We start from the raw sequence: 27,525 nt of genomic DNA, 5'->3' as shown, positions 1-27,525 counted from the left end.
TAATCAGACTTTAGTCATAATAGATATATAATAACTATTATTATATAATGATTATTATTATTACACTTATTTCTTTAATGGCATGTTGGATACATTATGAAGAAGGGCGATATTAGTTCTGAAATGTTTAATTTCTACTTGAGTTCCTCTGCTAATGATAGTAATAAATATAAATGAAAAATCGAATAAATAAAAATTAAAAACACAATAATAAATAAATAACAAAAAGATAAATAATAATACATTAAATAAATAACAAATAGATCAAATTAAATAAATAAATGCAAAATATATCAAATATATAAATTAAATAATAATAATAATAAAATAGATAAATAGAAAATAAATAAACGATAAATAGATAAATATAAATAAATTCACAGTATTTAAAAAATGTATAATGATATAAAATAAAATGTAGGGAGGATTTTAAGTTTATATCAGATTCATGATTGTAACCAATAAGTCATAAATATTTGGTGAAACTGATTCCACTGCTCCTGGGTCAACATCCATATTGGAACAAGACTCTTGACCACCAATCAGATTTAAATACTTCATAAAATAAATACTATATTAAATATTAAATACTAAATATATATATATATATTTATGTACAGTAATGTAAGCAAGTCAGTATCAGCGCAAAATTAGTTTGAAATGACAAGGTATAACACATTTTTCCTCAAACTGGGAGCTAAAACAATAATTATACAATTAATAAGAAGCAAATACACTTCAATTCTGTATTTTATTTGAAAATTTTACTCAACGATACAGTATAAATGTATTAAGAAAGTGAAAATAACATTTCTTACCGTCCAACCATTCATATAAACTGATAAAAACTACATTTTTCAAACAAAAATGTAATCATTGCTCCATATGATCACATTAAAGGTTTGAAATCATCAGATATGAGAATAGTGCGGTGGCAGATTCACGTTTGACAAACATGCAATCTCTTTTAGTTTTTAGTTCTTTTTGAGTTTGCTGGTTTTTTCAGGGAAATAATAATTGGATTCTGCATAGTTACCAGTTTGGGAATTGCTCATGATTTGGTCCATGAAAAATGTAATGCAAAAAAAAAAAAAAAAGAAATAAGGCAAAACAACAAACACATGATAGTACCTTAATATAAGCATTGTTACCATTTAGTATTAGTAACCCATGAAAAAAATAAAATAAAAATTCATTCATGACTAGGAACAACACAAAGTATTTTAGAAACAGGTTTCATTAAATGTGGGTTTTGCAAACGTTAAAGTTACTTCAAAAATGTGCAATGCATAGTCATTTAAAGGCCTCACAAAGAACACATTATGGGTCTAAAATCATTCATGCATGACCGCACATACTAGGAATGACGATGATTAATCTTAACACAAAAGAAAACTATAAATGCATAGAAAAAAAACAATGACACTACAATAAACTTCATAAATTCTCATGTTGCCAAAAAAGCTGAATCATATTATATTTAAATAAATCAACAGCTCTTAATGTAAATGCTTCTCCTTCTACACAGTTTTAATTTAAAAGAGGATATTTAAGGCTGAAAAAGCTGAAACATCTGTGCCAAGATCACACTGCATTAAAACAAGTGCATACATTCACAAAAGTAGAGCTTCTGTTTTTATGCATATGATGAAATGTTGCATAAACTTCTTGCCCTGATCAATGCATAGGGTGTGTGCGAGTCAAAAGACATTCACTGATTACAGGGAAAGTGCAGAAAAATGTGCAAACTTTAAGACATGGGGCTTGTTCTGCATTAACAATATTTGTAATAAGAACAGAAGATAACGCTGCCACTGCAAACATTCACTGCAGACATTATGAAATCCACATCAGTGCCGTTAGAGAGTGTGTGTGCCGTGTCATTTACACTACACCTGGAGTACCACAAATCCTTCACCAAAGTGCTCTGAAAATAAAACTAGTGTAGTCCTAGGAGTGTGTCCTCGGTGTATCACCGGTCACCACTGTCCCTCTCTTCAACCGGTTATGGCACACTCGTTGTTTCACCGCTTGTGTGTGTGTGTGTGTGTGTTCAGGTCCGCTGAGGATCATCGGCCTCTGGTCACTTCTTGCCGCTTGATCCATTGATTGATTTGTTTTTTCCAGAACTTCCTTTTCTTCTCCTCGATGAACTGGAGTTTTTACTTGAGCTTCTCTCTGCTAATGATAGTAATAAATGAATGGATAAAAATAGATAAATAATTCATTAATTAAATAAAATATATATAAAACATAAAATAAATAAATACAAAATAGATATATAATAATAAATGAAATTAAATAAATAAAAATAAATAAATAAATAGATAAATAAATTAAATGAAAATAAACAAATAATAAATAAAAAGATAAAATAGATAAATAATTAATTCATTAATTAAATTAAAATATATAAAACATAAAATAAATAAATAAATAAATAAATAAATAACAAATAGATAAATAATAATAATACATTAAATTAAAAAAAAGAAACAAATATATAAATAATAAATGAAATGAAAATAAACAAATAAATAATAAATAGATAAATAAATAATAATAAATGAAAATAATTAAATCATTAATTCAATAAAAATAAATAAATAGATAAATAATAATAATAAGACATGAAAATAAACAAATAATAATAAACAGATAAAAAAAACAAAATAATTAAATAAAAATATAAAACTAAATAAATAAATAACAAACAGATAAATAATAATAAATGAAATTAAATAAATAAACAAATAGATTAATAATAATAAATTAAAATAAACAAATAAATAATAGATATAAATAAATAAATATTAATTAATTATAAAATAAAATAATAGATAAATAATAAATAAAATAAATAATAAATAGATAAATTAATTAATTAAATGAATAAATAACACACACACACACACACACACACACACACACACACACACACGCATATATATATATGCATTTTTGTATGTGTGTGTGTTATCAGATTGTATGTTACCTTTGGCAGTTTCAGGAATGTGGTCATACGGGTCAATGAAGCTGCTGTCGTCACAATCTGTAATGCTCTGTGAAGATTAAGAGATTTATCAATTTATCAACATTTGATATGCAGCACAAACCAGTGAAATAAACCAAGACTTGCACTATCATTAATGCATCATTGTGGCTCCCTCTCTCTACGCAAATTTAGTGAAATTGTGACTGACCAGTTGACAGCAAAGAACTACATTCTTGTTGAAGAATCCACTGATTCATTGAGGATTTCGGCATCGCTCAGCATTTCATGTTATGGTGTTTACCTTCAGTCTCTTCCCATAATTCTGCTCGTGCCAAACCATCCCATACAGACAGAGAAGAGTAAGGAAAGCCTGGAAAGGTGGCAAGAGGTGCAAGTTATTTCAGTTACAACAATACAAATTATGGTTACACTTTATTTTAAGGTGTCATTACAGTACAATTATACATTTAAGTACTGAGTAATAATAATTAACTACATGTACTTACTATAGGGTTAGGATTAGGATGATCGCTTGGTTTAGGCTTAATTGCATGTAATTATGCATAATTTATAGTTATTACTACAGTAATTACATGTAACATATGTAACAATGACACTGTAAAATAAAGTGTTACCCAAATTATATATTATCTGCGTAATAATTTAAGCAAAAAGCCAAAGTGAAATATTAGTTTCTTAGTATTTGGTTTGTCCCACTTGCACATGATCAAGTCATTTTGCTTATTATTTCATTAACAAAGGATCAAATAGTGAAGAGTTTTAAATGTAATACAACAATTCTGTACTTTTGGATATTCTAAAGCATAATGAGAATAATAACTTTGTCATATTTGATGTTTCTCTTCAGGTTTTTACATCTCACAGTACACATAATGGTACACTGCAAAAAATGCTTTTCTTACTTAGTATTTTTTTCTGGTTTCCAGTCCAAATATCAAAAAAAGCCATTTTTGAAAAGTATGTACATTTTCCAGAACATTTTTTACTGATCTTTAAACATGATTATTATGTGGCAACGGGAAGATTCATACGTAATAGTCCGTGGCTTCAAGAAGTTTGAAAACCCCTGTTCTTAGATTATTTAATTCAGATTCTCAGTGTGATCTCAGACACTGTATATAGTTTACAGAAACACACAAAGTCCAATCTGTAAACATTCAGTGTGTAATGTATAAACAGACCGATGCACAGTCACAGTATATACAGTACAGGTCAAAAGTTTGGACACATTACTATTTTTAATGTTTTTGAAAGAAGTTTCTTCTGCTCATCAAGCCTGCATTTATTTGATCAAAAATACAGAAAAAAAAAAATGTAATATTGTGATATATTATTACAATTTAAAATAATTGGTTTTCAATTGATTATACTTTAAATTATCATTTATTTCTGTGATGCAAAGCTGAATTTTCAGGATCATTACTCCAGTTTATCACATGATCCTTTAGATGTTTTAAAAATAGAAATCTTTTTTGTAACAACAATATAGAGTCAATTTTTTGTTCTTTCTTTTTTTGAAATAAATCAATACTTTTATTCTGCAAGGATGTGTTAAATTGATAAAAAGTGATAGTAAAGAAGATTTATATTATTAGAAAATATTTTTTTATTTTGAATAAATGTAGTTCTTGTCAAGATTTGTCCTCATGTTGTGTGTGCAAACACATGGCCTGTGTTTTGGGCTATGTGATTGCATTGTCTTGTGTTGTTTACCACGCCCCCTTGTTCTCCTCGTTAGTCTTGATTGTTCATCGGTGTCACCTGTGCCCTGGTGATGATGTCTCTTATTTAAGGACCTTGTGTTTGTTACTCGGTGCTTGTTTGTTTTGTATCTTGTCATCCTGTTCTGTGAGCTGTGTATTCCTGTGATCAGAGTTTGTATCCTAGTTATTGTCAAGTTTATTAGTCTAGTCCTGTCAATGTTCGTTTGCCCCCTCGAGGGTCTTTGTTTTCTGTCTGTTTAATAAATCCGTGTTTTATTTATTACTGTCTGCGTTTGGGTTCACATCCGTATCCCGTGACCGTTCTTTTGAACCTTTTATTCATCAAATATATTAGGCAGCAGAACTGTTTCCAACACTCATAATAAATCAGAATATTAGAATGATTTCTAAAGGATCATGTGATAGACTGGATGTCACATGTGACACTGAAGACTGGAGTAATGATACTGAAAATTCAGCTTTGCATCACAGGAATAAATTATTTTTTAAAGTATATTCAAATAGAAAACTTTTATTTTAAGTTGTAATAATATTTCACAATATTACTGTTTTTTTTCCTGTATTTTTGATCAAATAAACGCAGCCTTGATAAGCATTAGAGACTTCTTTCACAAAAAAAAAAATCGTAATGTTTCCAAGCTTTTGACCTGTACTGTAAGAATGTAGACAGTATTTGTTAAGGAAACACGGCTCTAAAACAAAGGTGCATTTTAAAAGATAATAATATACATAATATAATAATCAATTTATTTGTTATTGTATATATATATATAAATAAATAATTATAAATAAATGAAAATACACTCACCAAACACAAAAGCCAAAGGACCACATAAAGAACCTGTGTTTTTGAGAACAAGTCATGTCCGAATTTGACACAAGCCAGCGCCTCCAGGAAAGCAATGGCTCTATGAGGAAGAACAGAATCACAGACTCGTAAACACAAACATCACTAATACAGTGACCCGAAGAGTATTAGGACACTTCAACCACACTTAATGTACGACCGTCTTGGAAAACTAAGGCACAAAATGGCATGCCAACAAATAAATACATTAATATTACGATATTTTAAAGGGATAGTTCACTTTGAAATTAATTTTTGGTATGTTTTAGCTTACCTCAAGGGCATCCAAGATGTAGGTGTCTTTTTTTCCGCAGTAGTTTCAATTTTGATATTTTTAGGTCAAACCGTTCTTGTCTGTCAGTCATATAATGCAGGTCTATGGTCACCACCTCAAAGAGCATGCACAGAGTCCAAATTAAAACAATTCCCCATCGTCCAAATTAAACAATTCCCCATCGTAAGTACACATTGATGGCCTAAGACACGAAACGAGCGGTTTGTGTGAGAAAACGAACAGTATTCTTATACTTATACGCAGCCATGTCGAAGTGATCTGATCTGACGTGTACGCAGACTGGTGCATAGATATACACACTAGATGTCGCCTTGTCTACGGCAGTTTATTGGAACGAATGTCTTTAAGGCGACATCTAGTGTATATATCTATGCACCAGTCTGTGTACACGTCAGATCAGATCACTTGGACTCGGCTGTGTATAAGAGGTAAAAACGAAATAAATACTGTTCGTTTTCTCACACAAACCGCTCGTTTCGTGTCTTAGGCCATCAATGTGTACTTATGATGGGGAATTGTTTAATTTGGACGACGGGGAATTGTTTTAATTTGGACTCTGTGCATGTGTTTTGAGACAGTGACCATAGACCTGCATTATATGACTGACAGACAAGAACGGTTTGACCTAAAAATATCAAAATTGAAACTACTGCGGAAAAAAAGACACCTACATCTTGGATGCCCTTGAGGTAAGCTAAAACATACCAAAAATTAATTTCAAAGTGAACTATCCCTTTAAAGAATGTTTGAGCAAATGTTGAAAACAACAGTGACTTTTATTGTGTGGACAAAAACAATTTCACAGAAAAAAGACAAACAAGTCATACACGTTTTAAACGGCATGAGGGTGAGTACATGATGACAGAACTTACATTTTTAGTTTGACAGCTATTGTCTATTAAAAGTGCATATTAGTGGTATTGTATGTCTTGTACACAAAACTTTCAATAAAAATAAAATATCTGTGTTTAAGGCACAATTGCAAACCTCTATAAGCATTTTAGACTTGTAGGATTTACAAACACAACAGTGAGGTTTGTTAACTCTAGTCACCAGACTATGTAGGAATAATCTGGCAGACCTGGAGAAAATACACCCATTGTTAAGCATCGAATGGGAAAAGAAAGATTGTCTGGTAAACAAGACGAAAACCAGCTGATTCTGACAAAACCAGCTGTGGTAAAGATGGAAGTCAATAGTTATTAAACCTAAACTGATGCTATGTATTAAGTGTACCAGTGTACCAGTTTAAATCAAAAATCTGCTCCCAATTAAACAGACAGAATTATTATATGACACAGACTTCATCTATTTCACCCAAAAACGATCCGTGAACTTTCCTTCATCCGTTTCAACTGTTTTGTCCATTGAATGAAAGTCAATGGGGTCCAAATCAACATGACTATCATCGCCAATGTAAAACATTCAGATTATCTTCTATGTTCCACAGATATGGTGTGAAACAATAAATGTTCATTTTTGATTAACTATCCTTTTAAGTCATCGTCTGTTGATGATTTTAAGAGCCAAAACATCCAAACTGGAAAAACTACTGCCTAAACGATCTATAAATATTCAAATCCTTGTATCGACAGGTATTACATAGAAGTTTTGCATTAGATAAATAAACATGCACTTACCCGAACACCCAACACTGTGTTCCCACTCTTTTGCACTGGGTGTCTGTTAGATATGCGTAGTATTGCCTAAATACAAACGACAAACGACAAGTCATACGAGTTATTTGAGAGCTCTGGCGTTGAACAGTACAATGGCTGTATGTATAAACACCTGCCAAACTTCATTATCCACGAGTTATATTTATTTAGAATGATTATACATATGAAAGAATGGAAATCATCATCGGACCACGCTCCACTATAAGTACATAATAATCTCCATAAATAAAATAACAGGCTTTCTCATGATCCTCAGTTGTTGTTCTCATGTCCTGCCTTTAGTTTCCAGGAAAAGCTTTTAGGACAAATAATGATTCTGACATTTAGAGCACCAAGATTTATTGGGCTATTATTAAAGAGTAATAACTTCTTTTAATGAATCTGTTTGAGATCTAATTAATGCTAGATGTTTCGCTATAAATTACAGACATGTCATCTGAGGACTATTTCTAAGTTTTTCAGTTATTTTGCTTTATTTCAGGACTCAATCATTGATTCGTTCTTACACTAGAGCTCGTTCACACACTCCTCAAAAACTACACTTTAAATCTCTTGACGAACTAAAAGGCGTAAATTACATTTGTATATATTCTAAAGAAAAGATATAGTTTTACTGAATGTTAGCTTGCTTATTTTGCTCATGATAAAGATTTATTGAGTCCACATGTCATGCAAACTAGAAACTCTGCTTCTAAACACAGGTCGAGATCTGTCGCTCAAACACACAACTTTGCATATGTTCGTTAGAACGATGTTTTCGGGAAACACGACTCGCTGAACTGCTGATAATGACGGAACTTGCGACCATAGTTGGCTAATGATGCTTTCGGGAAACGCACCCCTGTTTAGGTCCTGTCTCTATGAAGCCCCTCCTTCTGAAAAGCACACTGTGCTCTGATTGGTCGGCTGGAGCAGTGTGTTGTGATTGGTCGAGCGCTTCGAGTGTGTTTGGGAAATGTCCCGCCCCTTACCATAACCACCAGTTTAACACACTACTAACTAACTCAACCAGGCCCCGCCCCTTTATTCTGCGTGTTAATTATTATAATGAGGAATATTTTGACGTGTTCGTTCCCGGAAGAAACTCAAGACTACAATGGAGGCGTTTCAGGGGGTTCAGAAACACTGACACTGATATAGAGAAGAACTCCCGGTGGAAAGATTTTACAGAGCTTTCTCATCCTCAAACAGCAACATTACACACTAAAGAAAGATGAACATGGAAAAAAGCATAATGGGACCCCTTTTAATATTGTTTGGTGGAGTGAGAAGTGCCAGTCCAGAGAAAGGTTTGTTTCAAGGGATTATGCTGGAACACAGGTGAAGGTATTTGAACATTACCGCACTGTGGGGGCAGTGATGATCCCGATGAAGAGGATCCGGCACCAGCTGAGAGGATGAGAGGCCTGAAACACGAAGATGTGCTTCAGGAAAAATGTGTTCAACTCTGTGAGCTGTTGGAAGGGAAAAGAAAGAGGAAAAAAGTTAGCAAAACCCCAAAATGCATAAATGTTGAATATGCGGCGCTGTTTGTTTACACCCTTCTGGATGTATTGGGCAATTTTGTATTTCCCTGCATTACATGAGGTCAGAACCAGACACAACGTGACCCTGCGACGCGATAAAAGGCATCGTTTTTGTCCTAACCAGCTGCGACGGCGATTTCTATTTCTATTTCTGTGACGTTGCGGCTGAAATAACAACATACAAAGTGTGGCAATGATAATCTCAGGTACTGATTATGAGCTTTATTTAAGGTTAAAAGGGTTTAATGTGAGTATGAAAATCATTTTGCGTGACCTTTATAACCGTACTGAAAGCGACATTCACCTCATATCCTGAAAATAAATTAAAGTAAAACAAGAACATTCAGACTGTGCACAACTGTGTTCTATGACAGAGATTGTTTCAGTCATTCAGTATGTATTTTAATAATGTTAAAATGGTGTACTATTTATGAGTTTGAATATGTATTTATCCATTTTTTTGTGAGTGCAGTGCGCTTGCAGAGAGACTCCGCCCACACGCTCTTCTGATTGGCTGCGAGTGCAGTGCGCTTGCAGAGAGACTCCGCCCACACGCTCTTCTGATTGGCTGTGAGTGCAGTGCGCTTGCAGAGACTCCGCCCACACGCTCTTCTGATTGGCTGTGAGTGCAGTGCACTTGCAGAGAGACTCCGCCCACACGCTCTTCTGATTGGCTGCGAGTGCAGTGCGCTTGCAGAGAGACTCCGCCCACACGCTCTTCTGATTGGCTGTGAGTGCAGTGCACTTGCAGAGAGACTCCGCCCACACGCTCTTCTGATTGGCTGTGAGTGCAGTGCACTTGCAGAGAGACTCCGCCCACACGCTCTTCTGATTGGCTGCGAGTGCAGTGCGCTTGCAGAGAGACTCCGCCCACACGCTCTTCTGATTGGCTGCGAGTGCAGTGCGCTTGCAGAGAGACTCCGCCCACACGCTCTTCTGATTGGCTGTGAGTGCAGTGCACTTGCAGAGAGACTCCGCCCACACGCTCTTCTGATTGGCTGTGAGTGCAGTGCACTTGCAGAGAGACTCCGCCCACACGCTCTTCTGATTGGCTGTGAGTGCAGTGCGCTTGCAGAGAGACTCCGCCCACACGCTCTTCTGATTGGCTGTGATTTTGGATCGCGTCTGGTTAGGACACGACGTTAGGTATCAACTCTTGTGTTCAAAAATGTGGGGTCATTAATACTTTTTTTTTTACATAAGCTTTGATTAAAGGAATAAATTACATTTTAAATTGTAATAATATTTCACAATAATACTGTTTTTACAGTATTTTTAATCAAATAAATGCAGCCGTAGAGAGTAGGAGAGCATTAAAATAATCTTACTGAACCCAAACTTCTGAACCGTAGCTTTAAAAACTTGAAAGATGGGACAAGTAGTTTTGCTGCACAAACCTGTAGCCTCATATGCTTTCTATCCAGCTTTATTAATAAATGTTTCTTTTTAAAAGTACAAAAAATGTGCACAAAATAAATGTCACTGTCAATAATCATAACGAAATCCTGATTATGATCAATACCAATTTTTTTCCCACCATGATTCTATAATTTAAATGCACCCAACGTTGAATGTTGTGGCTTAGAGGAAAGTTTCCCACTGGTTGTGGGTCAAAGGTGGCGTTTATGCGTGACATATTGAACTTAAACGTAGCATCAACAGAAAACTTTTATACTTTTTATGTTTTAGATCATGTGTATTGCTGAAGCATGGCACACCTGCCATATTATCATGAAGAGGTAGATTCCAGCCACCCTCTGGAACGAGGATTTGGGGTCAAACCAGCGCACATACGTCCAGCTGGCGGGAGTGAACTGCATGACGGCCCGTTTCAGCTTGCCTGTGGTGGTGTGTATATCCCTAAACACATTCAAAAACACACAAACCACTGCTTTAGCATGATCCTAGACACTTGAACACCCCTGTGCACTACTACCCAGTGAGCTTCGAACCCTGGATCTCCGGATACAACAAGAATGTAGTGCAAAACAGGTTTGGAGTTAACACAGGTAGCTAATCTCTATATCTGAGCACAATGCAATCATGGAGGGTGTCAATGTGGGTGTGTGTAACTACTACTCCTGTCATAAGTTTAATAATTATTCATTTTGTATAGGTAATAGCATTAAGGTTTAAAGCCCCCCTGTGGTGAAAATCAAACTTTTAATGTTGTTTATATGTCTATGTGGTGTTTTTAATATGCTTTAAGACAAATCATGTGTAAATTCATAAGTCGACAGCATTGCTGAGTATTTTCTCCTTAAAACTGCAGTGAACCAAAGACAGTCTCAAAAACACGCTTTGAAATCGTTGGTGTTTCTGACGTCACAAACTACCTTGGTAACCAATCAGATCAACGTGTGATCGTCAACCAGTGAATCTCTGAGCCGAGTGAGTGAGTGGAGGCGGGGCTCATTTGCATATTCATAGAACCGCACATACTAAATGAGGCAAGGGTGTCAAGTTACAGCCTATTTTAAGGCATGAAGAATTTGTTTTTAAAGGGGTCATATAATGCCATTTTTGTACAAGCTAATATGATTCTTTAGGGTCTAAATTAAAAGTTTGTAATATACTTTAATTAAAAATTCTCATTAGTATTGTAAGAAAACACTAATTTTACCTGGTCAAAAACAGCTCTGTTTTCAGCACGCCGTTTCAGTGCATGTGTCTTTAAATGATAATGAGCTTTGCTCACCCCGCCCCTCTGTTCTGTGCGTACACCGTTTGTAACACAATAACCACGCGTTGTTCATTATAAACGTGGGATTATGAATTATATTGAGAACGTCGTACATAGAAAACATGCTGTAATGTACCCTGAGTGTAAACCTTAGATGCATTCATCATGAAGCCTGCAGCAAGGTTTGCAAATTTCGCAAAGATTAATATAAATACTAATATAAAGGTTAATAAAACATTACACTCACATCTTCTGGAGGTTCAGCAGTAACACGTTGGTACCGATCCGTTTTTTCTCGTTTGTAAAGCTGTCTGGTGTGAAATGATTCGCGTAAACATGAAAGCATGGACGATCGTGGGGAATCCCCGTGAGGGAATCCCCGCGTCAATCCTTTGGGCATATCGCTTCAAAAACAAAACTCAGCCACTGCATCTATAACGGCTCAGATTTAGGAACATCCAAATGACTGCTGTGTTCCTTATTACATCTAAGAACAGAACACCACAATCGTGTAGACGCCATTCTACTCCAGCATATCAACAATGGCGGACTACTATGACGACGGCTGTCACAGCTTGCTCAGGGCGGGTCTTGTGTTGAAGCACGGCTGTCAATCACAATCGCGGGAGGGGCGTACGATCTTATGACGTCACAATATCGAACGGCTTGATTTCATAGATGGTCAAACATATAAGGAGATTAAAACAAAACCACTGGATGGATTTTAATCATGATAGGATGGTTGTGTACAGGCACTGCCAACAGACATTTCAGTGCAATCAACTTGTAAAAGTGCATGTACCATTATATGACCCCTTTAAGGAAAATACATTTTAATATGTCATTTTGGTGACCAAAGATGAGTATGGGATAAAACTATTGACGACAGGGGACTTTAAGTGAGTGTCATTTCTGCAACACTAATATATATATATATATATATATATATTTATTTATTTATTATATATATATCAAGCCTATTACAAGTGTTGGTTTCAGACACAGATTAATGGTAAAAAGAGCTTACTTGATACTGGCCCAGTGGTAGGTACGCATCTCTAAAAAGTGACACACAGTCATGCCAAGACAAATGCCTCCTCCATTGCACAACAGGATGTCAAGAATGACTTGATCCCACCAACACTCTGCAAAGTTTGGCAGGAGGTGCATGAAGAACAACTGAATGAGGAAGAAAGATAGAGTAGAGAGAGATAAAGCAACAGGTTGTTATAGCAATCCAGGTGGTTTTCACCACTCAACTCTGAGACACTATTGTGCATTGTGATAGTGAGGTCTGTAAATCTGGTTTCAACTCATAAGCGTCTGGAAGTAAAGTCCCCCTGTAGTCAATAGTTTTATCCCTTAAAACTCATCTTTGATCACCAAAATGACACATTTAAACATGTTTCCCTTGAAAAAAATGTATTCATGCCTTAAAATAGTTTGAATGTAACTCGACACCCTTGCCTCATTTAGTATGCGTGGTTCTATGAATATGCAAATGAGCCCCGCCTCCACTCACTCACTCACTCACTCAGCTCAGAGATCCACTGGTTGACGATCACACGTTGATCTGATTGGTTACAAGGTAGTTTGTGACGTCAGAAACACCAGCGATTTCAAAGCGTGTTTTTGAGACTGTCTTTGGTTCACTGCAGTTTTAAGGAGAAAATACTCAGCAATGCTGTCGACTTATGAACTTACACATGCTTTGTCTTAAAGCATATTAAAAACACCACATAGACACATAAACAACCTTAAAAGCTGGATTTTCACCACAGGGGGACTTTAAACAAGCTTGCCTCAATCAGTAGTCATAGTCATACATAAAAATGATCAGGGCTTACCTTTTATATTTTATTAAGTGCATTCTTAGTAAAAGAACATTTTGTCATACTTCCTTTACAGTAATTCTTGCAGCTTACTAAGTATATGGAGTTATGAGGAAGTTGCTTAATCAGTCCTTAATTCCAAGGTATTCGATTGGGAAAGACACCCACCCACTCATGGTGTCAAATCCAAAATCAAATCCAAAAAGCCTTTACAGATAGACTAAATATTCCACTTTTATTCAGCAAGGAGGAAGTGACAGTAAAGTAAAGACATTTTTAACGTTACAAAAGATTCTATTGCAAATAAATGCTGTTCTTTTGAACTTTTTTAAAGAATTCTGAAAAAATGCATCACGTTTTCCACACAAATACTAAGCAGCACAACAGTTTTCAACATCGATAATAATCATAAATGTTTCTTGAGCAGCAAATCATCATATTAGAGTGATTTCTGAAGGATCATGTGACACTGAAGACTGGAGTAATGATGCTGAAAATTCAGCTTTGATCACAGGAATAAATTACTGCTTACTGCTTATTCACATAGAAAACAGCTGTTTTACATTGGAATAATATTTCACAATATTACTGTATTTTTTTATCAAATAAATGCAGACAGCTTAAGAGACTTCTTTCAAAGACATTAATGCATTACCTCTGTGAGCTCCCATGTGATGCTGATGGTCCAGCAGAGGCCGTAGCTTCGGATGAGCAGAGCTTTCATCGCCCAACCCCAGAAATGACCAAAGGCAAAGATGTCAAAGTGACTCATGATGCGCTCCCACGTGATGTTGTGACAGTTTACCGCATACTCCTGTAAAAAAATGGGATTAAAATAAATAAATAAGTCAAATGCATTCTACAGTAAAGGTCCTCGCACACAGAGTCCGAAATTTGCGCACGTTAAAAAATAAATACCACCTCACGTTGTGTCAATCACGTTTACACACTGCCTCTGAAACTTTCGTCCGTCATAAAAAAAATTCGGATTGGGTTCGATTTTCTGCGTTTTTTGCATAGCAACCATTTTCAGAGATGTTTTGACAATTCAGAGCCACCGAATCACGAATACGAAAAAACGCATTTGAAAATTTCAGACTCAGTGTGCAAGGACCTTAAAGGGATATTTCACCGCTGGAAAGATGAATGTGTATTTAAATTGGGTCATTTATTTAGTAGAAATGTGAAATTATTTTAGAAGTTGGTGCCTTCTAGACTGAGAAAAGACAGAAAATGTATTTTTGGCTCATGTGGATGAAAGACTACAACTCCCAGAATCCACTTGCTTTCGCTGCCCTACGAGGCCACTCCCAAGCCACGCCTACCAGTTACAGAGGGCAGTATCGGGAGAAATGATACAGCTAGGCTACTAGTCGACTCGAAACTGAAAAGACGTCTTTTATCGTGAGATCCCCCTATGGGCGGGTTGAACACATGCGGGACGAGCTCCTCCTACAGGCTGGAGTCTCTCGCCTCTGGACAAAAAAAGCTTCTGATGATGCAAAATGATGATTTTTGCGTCAACTGAGGTTTTTTTCCAGACACACAATACAGAAATCTCTCGTCTCAGGGGGACATGAGGGAGGGAAGCACGGTCACTCCAGAATACTACCTGGTTTCTACTGATACAAAGCTTAATGCTAATCGGTGAAGTATCCCTTTAAGTGCCAAGCTGTCTTTCCCTTGGTAAAAATTCAGACAGTGAAGGACATGGAGTCTGATGTCAATGGACAGAGATTCAAATAATCCTATTGGCTGAACGTCCGCAGCCAGACTGTGGAAACCTCTTACAGAAAGCTTACAATAATTAATCATGATTCACTGGATTAGAAACACACACACTTAATAAGGGAGGGTATTAAACTACACAGCTCAGACTTAATCTAAGTATGTCGTGACCACGATCGGCTATAGAAATGAATGCGATTGTCATGGAGCCATCGACAAAGATTATATTATGCAGGAAATCTCAGATTATATGACACTGAACCAGGGTTATTTTTGTGAACTGAAACTAATACTATTAAAGACATTTCTGTTTGTTTAAATAAAGCTGAAATAAAATATAAACATTAGATAAAAAAACTAATTAAAATGAGAAATGCTGTCTTGGCACTAAAGTTAAAGCATTAACTGAAAATAAATAAAAACTAAAACAAACTGAAATTAAAACTGAAAGAAGAATAAATTAAACCTAAATAGCAAAAAAAAAAAAAATTAAACAGCACATAAAGAAATTACTAAAACTTAAACTTATAAATGAAAACTAAAAATATAAAAATAATTCAGAATATTAATAAAACTGTAATAAAAGTAAAACTCAAATAAAAACTAAAATAGCACTGCAGTGAGCACACTCATTTATTTATTTATTTTATTTATTCATTAGAGCACAACAGTCAGTTCCGGAAGTAAAAACTCCTCCATTCATTTTCTATAGGGAAATAGATTTTTAAGGATAACTTATAAACCTTTAAAGACAGACCTACTGTGTGCAATGAGGCTGTTAAACAATGGTATTACCTTCTGTTGAAACCATCAGCCCACACTATTTCAACTCAGCTTTTAAAATCGCATTAACTATGGAATTTGTGGTGAAAAACTACATTTCCCATGATGCTGTACAGAAAATTCCACCAATCAGAAAGTCGCAACAAGCAAAACACCAAAAGAGTTATTTAGCTCCGCCCACTCCCCTGAAACACTGTGAATGATGTAAAGTCTCCACTTAAACATTTTAAATGAGTAGTTTTATATTTCTCCATTGTTTTTAATTCGATCACAATGTGGAATTGTAGTTCTTTCCCTCACTAAAATAGCTAAATCTTGTGACTTTGTATTTCTGTCTGATTTTCAAAAAGTTTTTCGGCTTCAAATCAAAGTTTGCAATTCTGCTCGTAGCTGGTCGGCTTGGTTCATCATGGCTTATAATGCTTTAACAAAGACTTTTTTTTTATTCCTATGGGGGAAATGAATGGAAAAAACACTTCCGGAACCAATGCAACTGAAAAAGTGAACTCTATATGACTTCCCTAGACTAAATGTTCAATAATTATGAATCACGGCAAGAGTCTCTGTTTATCTTGTTATGTAAATAAAGTTATTATGAGACTCCAATGAAAGCCAAGGATCCATGGTGGAAAATAATACCTGGAGTAACATATCTCAACAAGATAAAAGATGGTAGAGAAAACACAGAGTGGAGAAGCGAGAGAAGCTCAGGTGATCTTTGTAAATAAATAATGACGGAGTTGCCCAGAGTTTTGTTATTGTTGGCATAAAAACGATGTGATGAAATATTTAAATAAGCCATATCTCAGCTCACCATGATATCTGCTTCTCGTGTGGCGTAACGTAGATTGGGATCCAGCCAATACAACAGCGTCTTCACCTGATCCAGGTTCAGGAAGATGAGGAACACCAGGAAGAGGAAGTAAAGGACACTGAGACCTGACAAAAGCACCAATAAATCAAGACACTGCAGGTTAAATCAACAGAGATGCTGATAAGTGAACACAAAAGAAAAGACTCACCAAAAACCATGCGCCATATTGCAGGATGTGGTCTTGTGAAAGGACCTAAAAAATTAGGGAAAAGTAGCCATCAAATATGTTTTTTGATGTTTTGTTTTGAATTTTGTCCTAATTTGTAAGTCGCTTTGGAGAAAGGCGTCTGCTAAATGACTAAATGTAAATGTAAATGTTGCTGTTCCTATCTGTATGATTGACTATTTTTAAGTAAATGCTTGTGCTTTCATTGGATATTCAGCTTTTAAATATTTGTGTTTGTGTTCCATGGAAGAAATAAAGTCAAATGGGTTTTAAAAGATATGAGAGCGAGTAAATAAATAAAGAATTTCCCTTTAATGAAAGCACTCAGTTAAACAGTGTTTGTATCTTATTTGTTTAAAGCAAACGGAGAATGACTGTAGCCTACCGTTGGGGAATGCAAGAATACTGATAACAAGAAAGAAAGAGACGACCAGCAGGAGACCAACACGCAGGTTATTATCAGGATAACCATCATCCCTGCCACAATAAAACATGAGGTACAGATAACAGATCAGAGACATGATGGCGTCATGAAAATGTCACCTTTGACACACTGTCACCAGGCGTGGCAAATGAATGGAGAATAATCTAGACCAGTGCTATTGTAGAATCACTGAGATACTAGTGGTTCATTCCATGTCATTTTTGTTCTGGTGAAAGAAATACATAAATGAAGAGGAAAGCCAAAATATTAAATGTCATGGATGTATATTTACTGAGTAATTCACTGTTTTGTAGAGGAGGGTCAAAATAACCATTTTCACCTGAGATTTGGAGCAAATTACAGGGGGGTAAAAATGACTACAGAAAGATGTAAGCATCATTATTTTATTTTTACACAGAGATTGGTGGGTCTATTAGTTAAATCTGTTGACTTTATCAATCTGTGTTGTGTTATATGTCAACGGTGACAGTTCAAACATGGGAAAAAAGCACTTATTGCGTTTTTTTGCCCCAAGTTTGCATGGCTGTAACTCAAGAAGTATTAAAGATATCTTAATATCCTTTTAGATTCTGGTTCTTAACAAACTTGTCTTTTCTTCATTTTAAAGGCCCTATATGGTTCAAGCCCAGAGATATGGAGATCTTAATGCGGCTCTGAGTAAATTGTACACACAATTTTTAGTGGTCAAAAATCAAACCTTGGCTCCAAATCTCATGAGAAAATTGTCATTTTGACCCCCCTCTACAAAGTAGTGGATTACTCAGTAAATGTCCAGCCATAACATGTAACATTTTGGCTTTCATCACTACTTATATGTCTTTCTGCACAAAATCTAAAATTTGGTTGATTTGACATAATATTTGATTAAAAATACCCTTAGATTTTGAGTCAACACTGTTACTCAAGTCGCATAAATAAGCGCTGGCAACATTGTAACAAACATCATCATACCATTTAACCCTTTTGAACTGAAATGACTTGGACTCGTAAGATGCTGTCAGTCACGTGATGTGTGTTCCGTTCACTCACCTCGTAAACGCAAAGTACATTATGCTGACGACAGTGAACGTCAGTAAAGTAATAGTGTGCGGTTTGTAGAAGAAGTCAAGGGTGATGTCCTCCACTTGTTGCTCGTTAATCATCCGAAAGTGAAGTTTATAATTCGCATCATCTTTACTAAGCATCCTGGACCCCTGACTGGGCGCCATGGTGAGTCTCATCCAAACTGAGTCTCACAACCGTTTAATCTCTGACCGAACTTCACACATAAATTGAGTGTCTCACCGCCTTGTTTCAGTCGACTTCATTGGCTGTGTAAAGGCAGGAGGCTGTAAGAGCTGCTCTCATTTGCAGGGCTTTATTTCAGGCGGGGTTGTTCAGGGTTTGTGGGTGTTGTTGACTGGAGGAAAGAGGAGCGACACCACCATCTTCTGGCGTGAACGCGCGCGCGCGCGAGAAGCGGATCTGCTCGGGTTTATGATGGGGAAGTTCAGAAGAAGTTCACGTTCTCATTCAATCCAGTCTAAATCAGTTTAATCTAATCTGAATCTAAAAAATCAAATCACTCTAAAAAAATTAATAAATGATACACTGGGTCAAATGTGGACAAACACAACCGTTGGGTTAAAATATTAAGTAAAACATTTAAACAATGAACATTTTTATTAAAAATTAAAAAAAATGTGTCAAATATGGACAAAAACAAATGTTGGGTTTAAAAATTGTATTTAAAAATTGAAACAATGTGTCAAATGTGCACAAACACAACCGTTGGTTTTTAAAAAAAACATTTGAAAAAAGAAACAATGTGTCAAATATGGACAAACAACGGCAGGGTTTAAATTTTTTCATTTAAAATTTTTAACAATGTGTCAAATGTGCACAGACACAGCCGTTGGGTTTAAAACAAAATATTTGCAAAAAGAAACAATGTGTCAAATATGGACAAACACAATCGTTGGGCTTAAGAATTTTATTTTAAAAATTGAAATATGTCAAATATGAACAAACACCATATTGGGTTTAAATGTTTAATTGAAAAATTGAAAAAAAAAATTAAACAAATTGAAAATTCAGTTTAGGACTCAAGAAGCTGTATTGGCACATTTATAGGCCTATACATGTGCCATTAAAAAGTGCATGTATATTAAATGTATATTTATGTATATATGTTATTAATTATATTTTGCAATAAATTATTATATTAATTAAATATAATGTATTTATTTAATTATTTATTTATTTATATGTATTTATGAAGGCTTCTTTTAATACAGTACATTTAATGCACATTTTTCCTTGACAGTACTATTTATATTAATAACCAAATGAGGATTTGTTTGTTTAGTTAAAATCTAGTAGATATTATTCACTAAATACATTACATTTTATTGCATCTTTGAGTGCTGCATGGCAATAAGTCTGATTAGTCATCCAAAGGGTATCTTGGTATGTTTGCATTTGTGTCTAGGTGACATAATGATGACCTGTCAAGCCATGGCCAAATGCAGCAAATAAAAGGAAATTAAAACACTGCCTGTGAGCTGCATGTGCATTGGGATTCTTGTGGTCTATTATGTGGCATTATTACATCTAATTGGTTCCCAGGCTGCCGACCATAGAGAAACTAATTGAGCTTTGTAAACAAATATTCTGTTTGTTGGAAGCATTTAACCGTACAGAAACCATCAATTTTGCAGCGTTTGCCTTATATAGACAGATTTTTGTTTCACATTTGTCCCATCATTCACTCTTAAAAATAAAGGTTCCAAAAGGGGATTTTCACAGCAATGCCGTAGAAGAATCTTTCAGTGAACAATCTTTAAAAAAGAACCCTTTTTTTTCAAAGTGTGAAGTTGAACATTCTAAAAATCTACAGAAAAATCCACTATAAATCCACTATAAATAAAGTGCCATGAATGTTAAAGGTTTCCCATGCCAATAAAGATAGCCTACTTTATTTTTAAGAGTGCAAACGCAGAACTTCAATCTTAAAATATATAAAGTGCATCATAATATTTTTTTACAGCTATGCAAACATATATAAATCAACTATTTATTTATTTCAATGTTTATTGTGTAAAAATTATAAATTATAAAATAAAATAAATAACAGAAAGTAGCCTATTGTATTTTTACAGCTTGTTTATAATTAGTTTATAATAGCAATATATAGCCTAATTAATAAATAAATAAATAAATAAATAAATAAATACATTTAATAGCCTAATGCAAACTATTGAAATATTCCATTTAAAAATATGACAATGTCCAATAAGATTCTAAAAATCAAATAAGATCCTTCAAGACAAACTGAAATTCCTATAGAATAAAAAAAGGATCATAACAATTTTGCCACTAATAAAAGTTGTATTTATTTAAAAAATAAATTTATAAAAAAACACAAAATAGTAATAAAACAGTGTCTTGTTCAGGTATTTAGTTAATGAGTTAAAATTCGAATGAAATAAACGAGTGACTAATTAACTCTCGATGACACGTTTGTTCCAATAATCAATTACCAGAATAAACCTGTGTTTTATTTTGGACGAACAGAGCCAAGGCAACATCACAGGTGACGTGACCTCTGGAACAGGGTCAGATTTATTGTAGCAACGAACCGTAGCAACGCAGAGAGTCCGTGACGACGATACTCGCGCGCTCGTGGATCATGTGTTGGAATGTTTAAGAACTTTACGCGTATTCGAATAGAATCCGCACCGAGAGCGCGCGCAATCCTGAGAGATAAACATGGGATGCGGGAGCTCCAAAATCACGGTGGTTGAACCCGTGAAACCGAGCAGTCTGGACGGAAATGAGGTAGGCTTTAAAATTATTTCATTAATTCATAATGAAGGGAATATATGAGTGAGTCGACAGTGGTTATATATAATAGCCTATATTGAATGATAAAGAGCTATGTTTTTCCCCACAACTTTGATTTTGGGCATATTTAATATTGTCGTTATTAGATGAATAATTAAAGACGATGAAAACCAACCAACATAAACTTAGCCACTGTGTCTTAAAGGGATAGTTCACCCAAAAAATGAAAATTCTGTCGGCCTCAAGTTGTTCCAAACCTGTATGAATTTCTTTATTCTGCTGAACACAACGGACGATATTTGGAAGAATGTTTGTAACCAAATATGGACAAACACAACCACTGGGTTTAACATTTTAATAAAAAAAATTGAAACAATGTATCAGATATGGACAAACAACCATTGGGTTTAACATTTTAATAAAAAAATTGAAACAATGTATCAGATATGGACAAACAACCATTGGGTTTAACATTTTAATAAAAAAATTGAAACAATGTATCAGATATGGACAAACAACCATTGGGTTTAACATTTTAATAAAAAAATTTAAACAATGTATCAAACATGGACAAACAACCGTTGGGTTTAAAAATTTGAATAAAAAATTGAAACAATGTGTCAAATATGGAGAAACAACCGTTGGGTTTAAACAATTTAAATTAAAAAATTGAAACAATGTGTCAACTATGGACAAACACAAAAAATTTAAAATTTTATTAAAACAATTGTGTCAAATATATTTGTAACCAAACAGTTAACTTCCGGAATATAAGGGGAAAATACTATGGAAGTCAATGGTGCCCAACAACTATTTGGTTACAAACATTCTTCAAAATATCTTATTTTGCGTTCAGCAGAAGAAAGAAACTCATACAGGTTTGGAACAACATGAGGGAGAGTAAATTATGACATAATCATTTTGGGAGAACTATCCCTTTAAGATCTAGTTTGACCAACTATTAGCAAGACAAGAGGTAATCAGTTTTAATTTTAATTTAATTTTATTAAAATTAGACAGATCTTCCGTTTTTATGTAACTGACTTTAAAAAGTTAGGAACAGTCTTGAAGAAGAAATTTACATGACTAACTTTTAAGAGCAGTTTATGCAACCAGCCACACTGGTTTACTGATCTTAACTGGTTTATCCAAGTCAAACCCATCTAAAACCAGCTTAACTAGGTTAAGCGTCCATGTAGACTGGCAGTGTTTTGTTATATGCAAACTGATATCTGACTTTGCTGTTATTTGATGTAGTTTGCTGTGGCTCAGGGAGGATCCCGTGGTGAATCCGCCGTGTCTAAACGGACCACAGACAGCGGGGTCAGTCTGGATGCGAGAGAGCCAGTCGCTCTCCCCGGATCTGTTCCTGGACTCCTTCCACCACTACGAGGTTAGGAAACAACACAACTTCTGTTATCTCACTCTAGTTTAACCAAAAACTGATGGCCAACTTTGGTCGTTCACTACCAGTCAAAAATTTTGGATCGGTAAGATTTTTTATGTTTTTAAAAGAAGTCTCTTCTGGTCACCAAGGCTGCATTTATTTGATAAAAAATACCAAAAAATAAGATTCAAAATAATATTGTGAAATATTATTAGAATTTAAAACCACTGTTTTCTATGTGAATATATAGGAAAGTGTAATTTATTCCTGTGATCAAAGCTGAATTTTCAGCATCATTACTCCAGTCTTCAGTGTCACATGATCCTTCACAAATCATTCTAATATGATGATTTGATGCTCAAAAAACATTATAAATGTTGAAAACCATTGTGTTATTTGAAATAGAATATTTTGTAACATTATAAATGTCTTTACTGTAACTTTTGATCAATTTAATTGATCCTTGATGAATAAAAGTATTAATTAATTTGATTTATTACCCCAAACTATTGAACGTTTGAACTTTTAAACACTACTAATGTTACAAAAGCTTTCTATTTCAGATAATGCTGTTCTTTTGAACTTTCTATTCATCAAAATAAAAATGTAAATAACTGTTTTCAACATTGATAATAATCATAAATGTTTCTTGAGCATCAAATCATCATATTATAATGATTTGTGAAGGATCATGTGACACTGAAGACTGGAGTAATGATGCTGAAAATTCATCTTTGATCACAGGAATAAATTACGTTTTAAAATAGATTAAAATAGAAAATAGTTATTTTAAATTATAATAATATTTGACAATTTTTACTGTTTTTTTATTTATTTTTAATCAAATAAATGCAGCCTTGGTGAGCAGAAGAGACTTCATTTAAAAACATTAAAACCGATCCAAAACGTTTGACAGGTAGTGTAGGGAAGCTGAGCATTGTGTTTTGCATGCAACAACCGTAGAAAATATGAAGGCTAAATCTAATATTGATTTTGTGTGTGTGAAATGTAGCCCAGAGTCCTGGACTGGCCCAGCGAAGCGAAGACCGACCCGAGTCCAGTGAGATCCTGGAGCAGCTGCTAATTCAGGGAATCATCCCTGCTCAGCCGAAGCGGGGCGGCAGTGGAGAAGCCTACAACATCATGGTAACGGATCTAAAGTTTGGTGAATTTTCAAAGCTTTTAGTAGATGATGTAGTTGTTGTTGTGATATGCATGTATAATTATGTAATGTATGACTATTTATGTAAATATTTTTCTATGGGATAAAGTTCCGATATATTACATTGATTACGGTAATAAGTTTGTAATGATGAAGGGTTGAACCTGAAAACGTTTTGCGCACTTTTGCACTTTATTTGTGGAATATTTATTTATAAAATCTTGTGAGCTTTTTGGCCAATTTTCATGTGCTGATTTTTTTTTCAGATTTTTAAGGGTTTTAAAGTTTAAATATTAAAATATTAAGTACGTTAAAGAATAATGCTGCTGATTCTCCTATTAATATCAACACTCTCAAGTCCAAGTCCACTCTCAAGATTTTTCATGGGTTTTATACTCGTATTGTTTGTAAATGTAATGGTAAACTTAATACATGCCTTTAATCATTACTGGAATCATCTTTATTATTATAAGACTCTCTGGAATACTTGAATCTGATTGGTCAGTCGTGGCATTCACATTTTTATATAATGAGCACTAAACTGTACGTTCGACTGTTGTTCCGGGCAACCAATCTCATGTACTAGTTCCATGTCTCTCGTACACTAATTTCTGTGTGTTTGCGAGACTGTGTGTGTGTGTGTGTGTGTGTGTGTGTGTGTGTGTGTGTGTGTGTGTGTGTGTGTGTGAGTGTGTCTGTGTGTTTGTGAAAGAGAGTGAGAGTGTGTGTGTGCGTGTGTTTGTGAGAGAGAGTGAGAATGTGTGTCCACAATGTATAGATCATACTAAGTGGTGTGTGTGTGTGTGTGTGTGTGTGTGTGTGTGTGTGTGTGTGTGTGTGTGTGTGTGTGTGTGTGTGTGTGTGTGTGTGTGTGTGTGTGTGTGTGTGTGCGTGATCACTTCTGTTCCACTGGGACAAACATTTCTAATGTGTGTTAGATGGATGAGGCTGGGAAGCCGAGGAGCAAACCACCCGCTCGACTCGAGTCTCTGAAAACTCTCAAAGAACAAGAAGTCACCAGGAAGGAAGACATTGAGATGAAGATGAGACAAGTGGAGGAGAGGAGAAAGGTGACGCAGAACTAAATCACATTCACTATTCACTTCCTTTTATGCATTTAAAATCAGTAATGATCAGTGCTGTATTTGATCCTGCAGTTGTTTGTGGTTCACCTGAAATTAGACTGTATAGCATTAGTACAGTATTAGCCAACAGTGATGTCCGGCCTAGGAACACTGACATCTTCACCCTTTATTCAAGCATGTTGCGTAGTTGTGTGCCTGGAGTCAATTGTTTGATAGTAATGCATTGAATCATGCCAAATTGTGCAACATAGGCTGTCATACACAGTAATTATGAACACAATAGAAAACCAATGATATATTAATAACTGAATATGTTGTATAAGCTGTAGTTTGCCTTTTTTTGCCAAATAATTTATTCCGATAAATACTTTAACCAAGTTTAGTGTTTGTTTTTCCTTCATATTTAAAATATGTATATATATACTGTACATTTTGCTCATATTTTGATGGTTTAACTGCGCTTATAGGGTCATTAAAAACAAATATCCCCTCCGGACAGCACTTTTTGCCACTACTCGATGTCAGTGGTTAAAACATCTGGTTTTATACTTTTATTATGTCTTTCTGTTTAATACATTTCTTATTTAATTATACAATAAAGTTTTTTGTTAAGGATAATTAAGGATACATTTTCTTTCTCCCAGTATTTCTTGTTTTTCCCTATTAAGACCCACCACCAAAAAATAAATAAATAGATTTAATAATTAATAATTATTTAAGAATTAATACATATTTTTACATCTCCCAAATGAAAATTAACTTGTTCTCACATATTCGTGTCATGCACATTAAGGTTATACATAAACCCTTTCATGCAATATCAAGGGAAGAATATGGAGAAAAAAAATCAACTAAAATATATATTTCTTTTTATTATATATTCTGTAATTTCAGAGGTGCCCGTAAATTATCAAAAAGTATTTTGTTCTTAATTTCATATGTTCAAAATTTGCTTTGGAAACTAACGCTGATTATTATTTGAAACTGAGGATACTTGCCTTCTCCACAATTTTGTTATTGCTTTAAGCGCTGCAATTCTTAATATTCTAGAGAGAGAGAGAGAGAGAGAGATCCAGATGCAGCAAACACGTTTATTTAAACAGACACAATGAAAGTAAATCCAGGCAGAGAGAGAGTAATGAAGACACTGGCAAGGAAGGTTTAACAAAACTGAAAACACACACACACACACACACACACACACACATGTAACATCCAGACAAGGAACAGAGGAAACACTGGGCTGAAACCAGGAACAGGTGTGGGTAATGAGTTGCTATGGTAACTGTGTAAACAAACAAGGATAACTATGGCAACAAGGCAAACACAGGAACAATGGGAACAGAAATGCATATCAAAATAAGAGTCCTTAAACACCAGACAGGGGAAGATGAAATCTTGCATCTTTGTTGTATTCGGTTTTGTAAAGTTGTGTTAAAGAAAAGAATGTGTTTTTAGGAGAGAGAGGAGGACCTGAAGCGCAGGATGAGGATTAAATCCGCCCGACCTCGTGCCCATGTGACCGCAGACCTCGATCCCACTGAACTGCTCCATTCTGAACCGCTTCCAGTCCCGACCAGAACCAAACAACCCGAGTCTGAGGAGCACAGGCCTCCTGCTTCCCCAGAGCTGGAGAACGACTCCACCTTCCAGCGGGTCGAGGACACAGACGAGGTTTTTTAGGGATGTTTCCTGATGCACATTCTTAAGCTGCACACGCACTTTCTACATGTCATTGTCATTCATTATAAATGATTAATTATTTTAAAAAGTATCACAGGGTATGGCTCAGATCACATTCTGACCTTGGGTTTCACATTATTATATAGAAAAAGAAATGGAAATATGTGCCTAATTAGTATAAGCATGTTGATGGCATCAGCAGAATTATGGGTATGATGTATAATATATGTATGAGTGAGTTGCCAATGAGATATTTCCTTCAAAATGAATTTTTAATCTTAAAGGGATAGTTCACTTTGAAAAAAAATTTTGGTATGTTTTAGCTTACCTCAAGGGCATCCAAGATGTAGGTGTCTTTTTTTCCGCAGTAGTTTCAATTTTGATATTTTTAGGTCAAACCGTTCTTGTCTGTCAGTCATATAATGCAGGTCTATGGTCACCACCTCAAAGAGCAAGCACAGAGTCCAAATTAAAACAATTCCCCGTCGTCCAAATTAAACAATTCCCCATCGTAAGTACACATTGATGGCCTAAGACACGAAACGAGCGGTTTGTGTGAGAAAACGAACAGTATTTATATCGTTTTTACCTCTTGTACACAGCCATGTCCAAGTGATCTGAGAGCGCGGGTGGGTATAGATATATACACTAGATGTCGCCTTGGCTACTGCAGTTCATTGGAACGAAACCGTAGACAAGGCGACATCTAGTGTATATATCTATGCACCAGTCTGCGTACACGTCAGATCAGATCACTTCGACATGGCTGTGTACAATTAAAGTAT

General features: G+C 34.9%; 2 protein-coding genes across 3 annotated transcripts; one reads left to right on the top strand and one right to left on the bottom strand.

Annotated features, from left to right (window-relative positions):
* Positions 1-1,188: 1,188 nt before the first annotated feature.
* ptdss1b (phosphatidylserine synthase 1b) lies at positions 1,189-18,906 on the bottom strand. Its single transcript, XM_082185918.1, has 13 exons — positions 18,628-18,906; positions 17,539-17,630; positions 17,136-17,180; positions 16,928-17,052; positions 14,258-14,416; positions 12,798-12,949; positions 10,806-10,947; positions 8,903-9,015; positions 7,523-7,588; positions 5,549-5,648; positions 3,297-3,365; positions 2,996-3,062; positions 1,189-2,181 (listed from the first exon to the last, which is right to left on the bottom strand). Exons 1-13 carry the CDS (start codon positions 18,816-18,818, stop codon positions 2,084-2,086), a joined length of 1,419 nt encoding a protein of 472 aa, XP_082042044.1. The 5' UTR covers positions 18,819-18,906; the 3' UTR covers positions 1,189-2,083.
* Positions 18,907-21,205: 2,299 nt separating this feature from the next.
* On the top strand, positions 21,206-27,525 carry stmnd1 (stathmin domain containing 1). Of its 2 annotated transcripts, none has more exons than XM_082185998.1 (5): positions 21,206-21,417; positions 22,696-22,816; positions 23,823-23,956; positions 24,911-25,042; positions 26,516-27,525. In XM_082185998.1, the coding sequence occupies exons 1-5, from the start codon at positions 21,349-21,351 to the stop codon at positions 26,738-26,740; spliced, it is 681 nt and encodes a 226-aa protein (XP_082042124.1). In that variant the 5' UTR covers positions 21,206-21,348; the 3' UTR covers positions 26,741-27,525. The 2 variants fall into 2 exon arrangements, with proteins under 2 accessions (XP_082042124.1, XP_082042123.1); XM_082185997.1 differs by having other exon boundaries at positions 21,208-21,417; positions 22,681-22,816; positions 26,516-27,524.

The sequence above is a fragment of the Leuciscus leuciscus genome (genome assembly GCF_965113295.1).
Source record: "Leuciscus leuciscus genome assembly, chromosome: 12".
In the NCBI taxonomy this organism is placed as follows: domain Eukaryota; kingdom Metazoa; phylum Chordata; class Actinopteri; order Cypriniformes; family Leuciscidae; genus Leuciscus; species Leuciscus leuciscus.
Note: the sequence above shows the minus strand (reverse complement) of the source record. Positions and strands in the feature narration are given on the sequence as shown.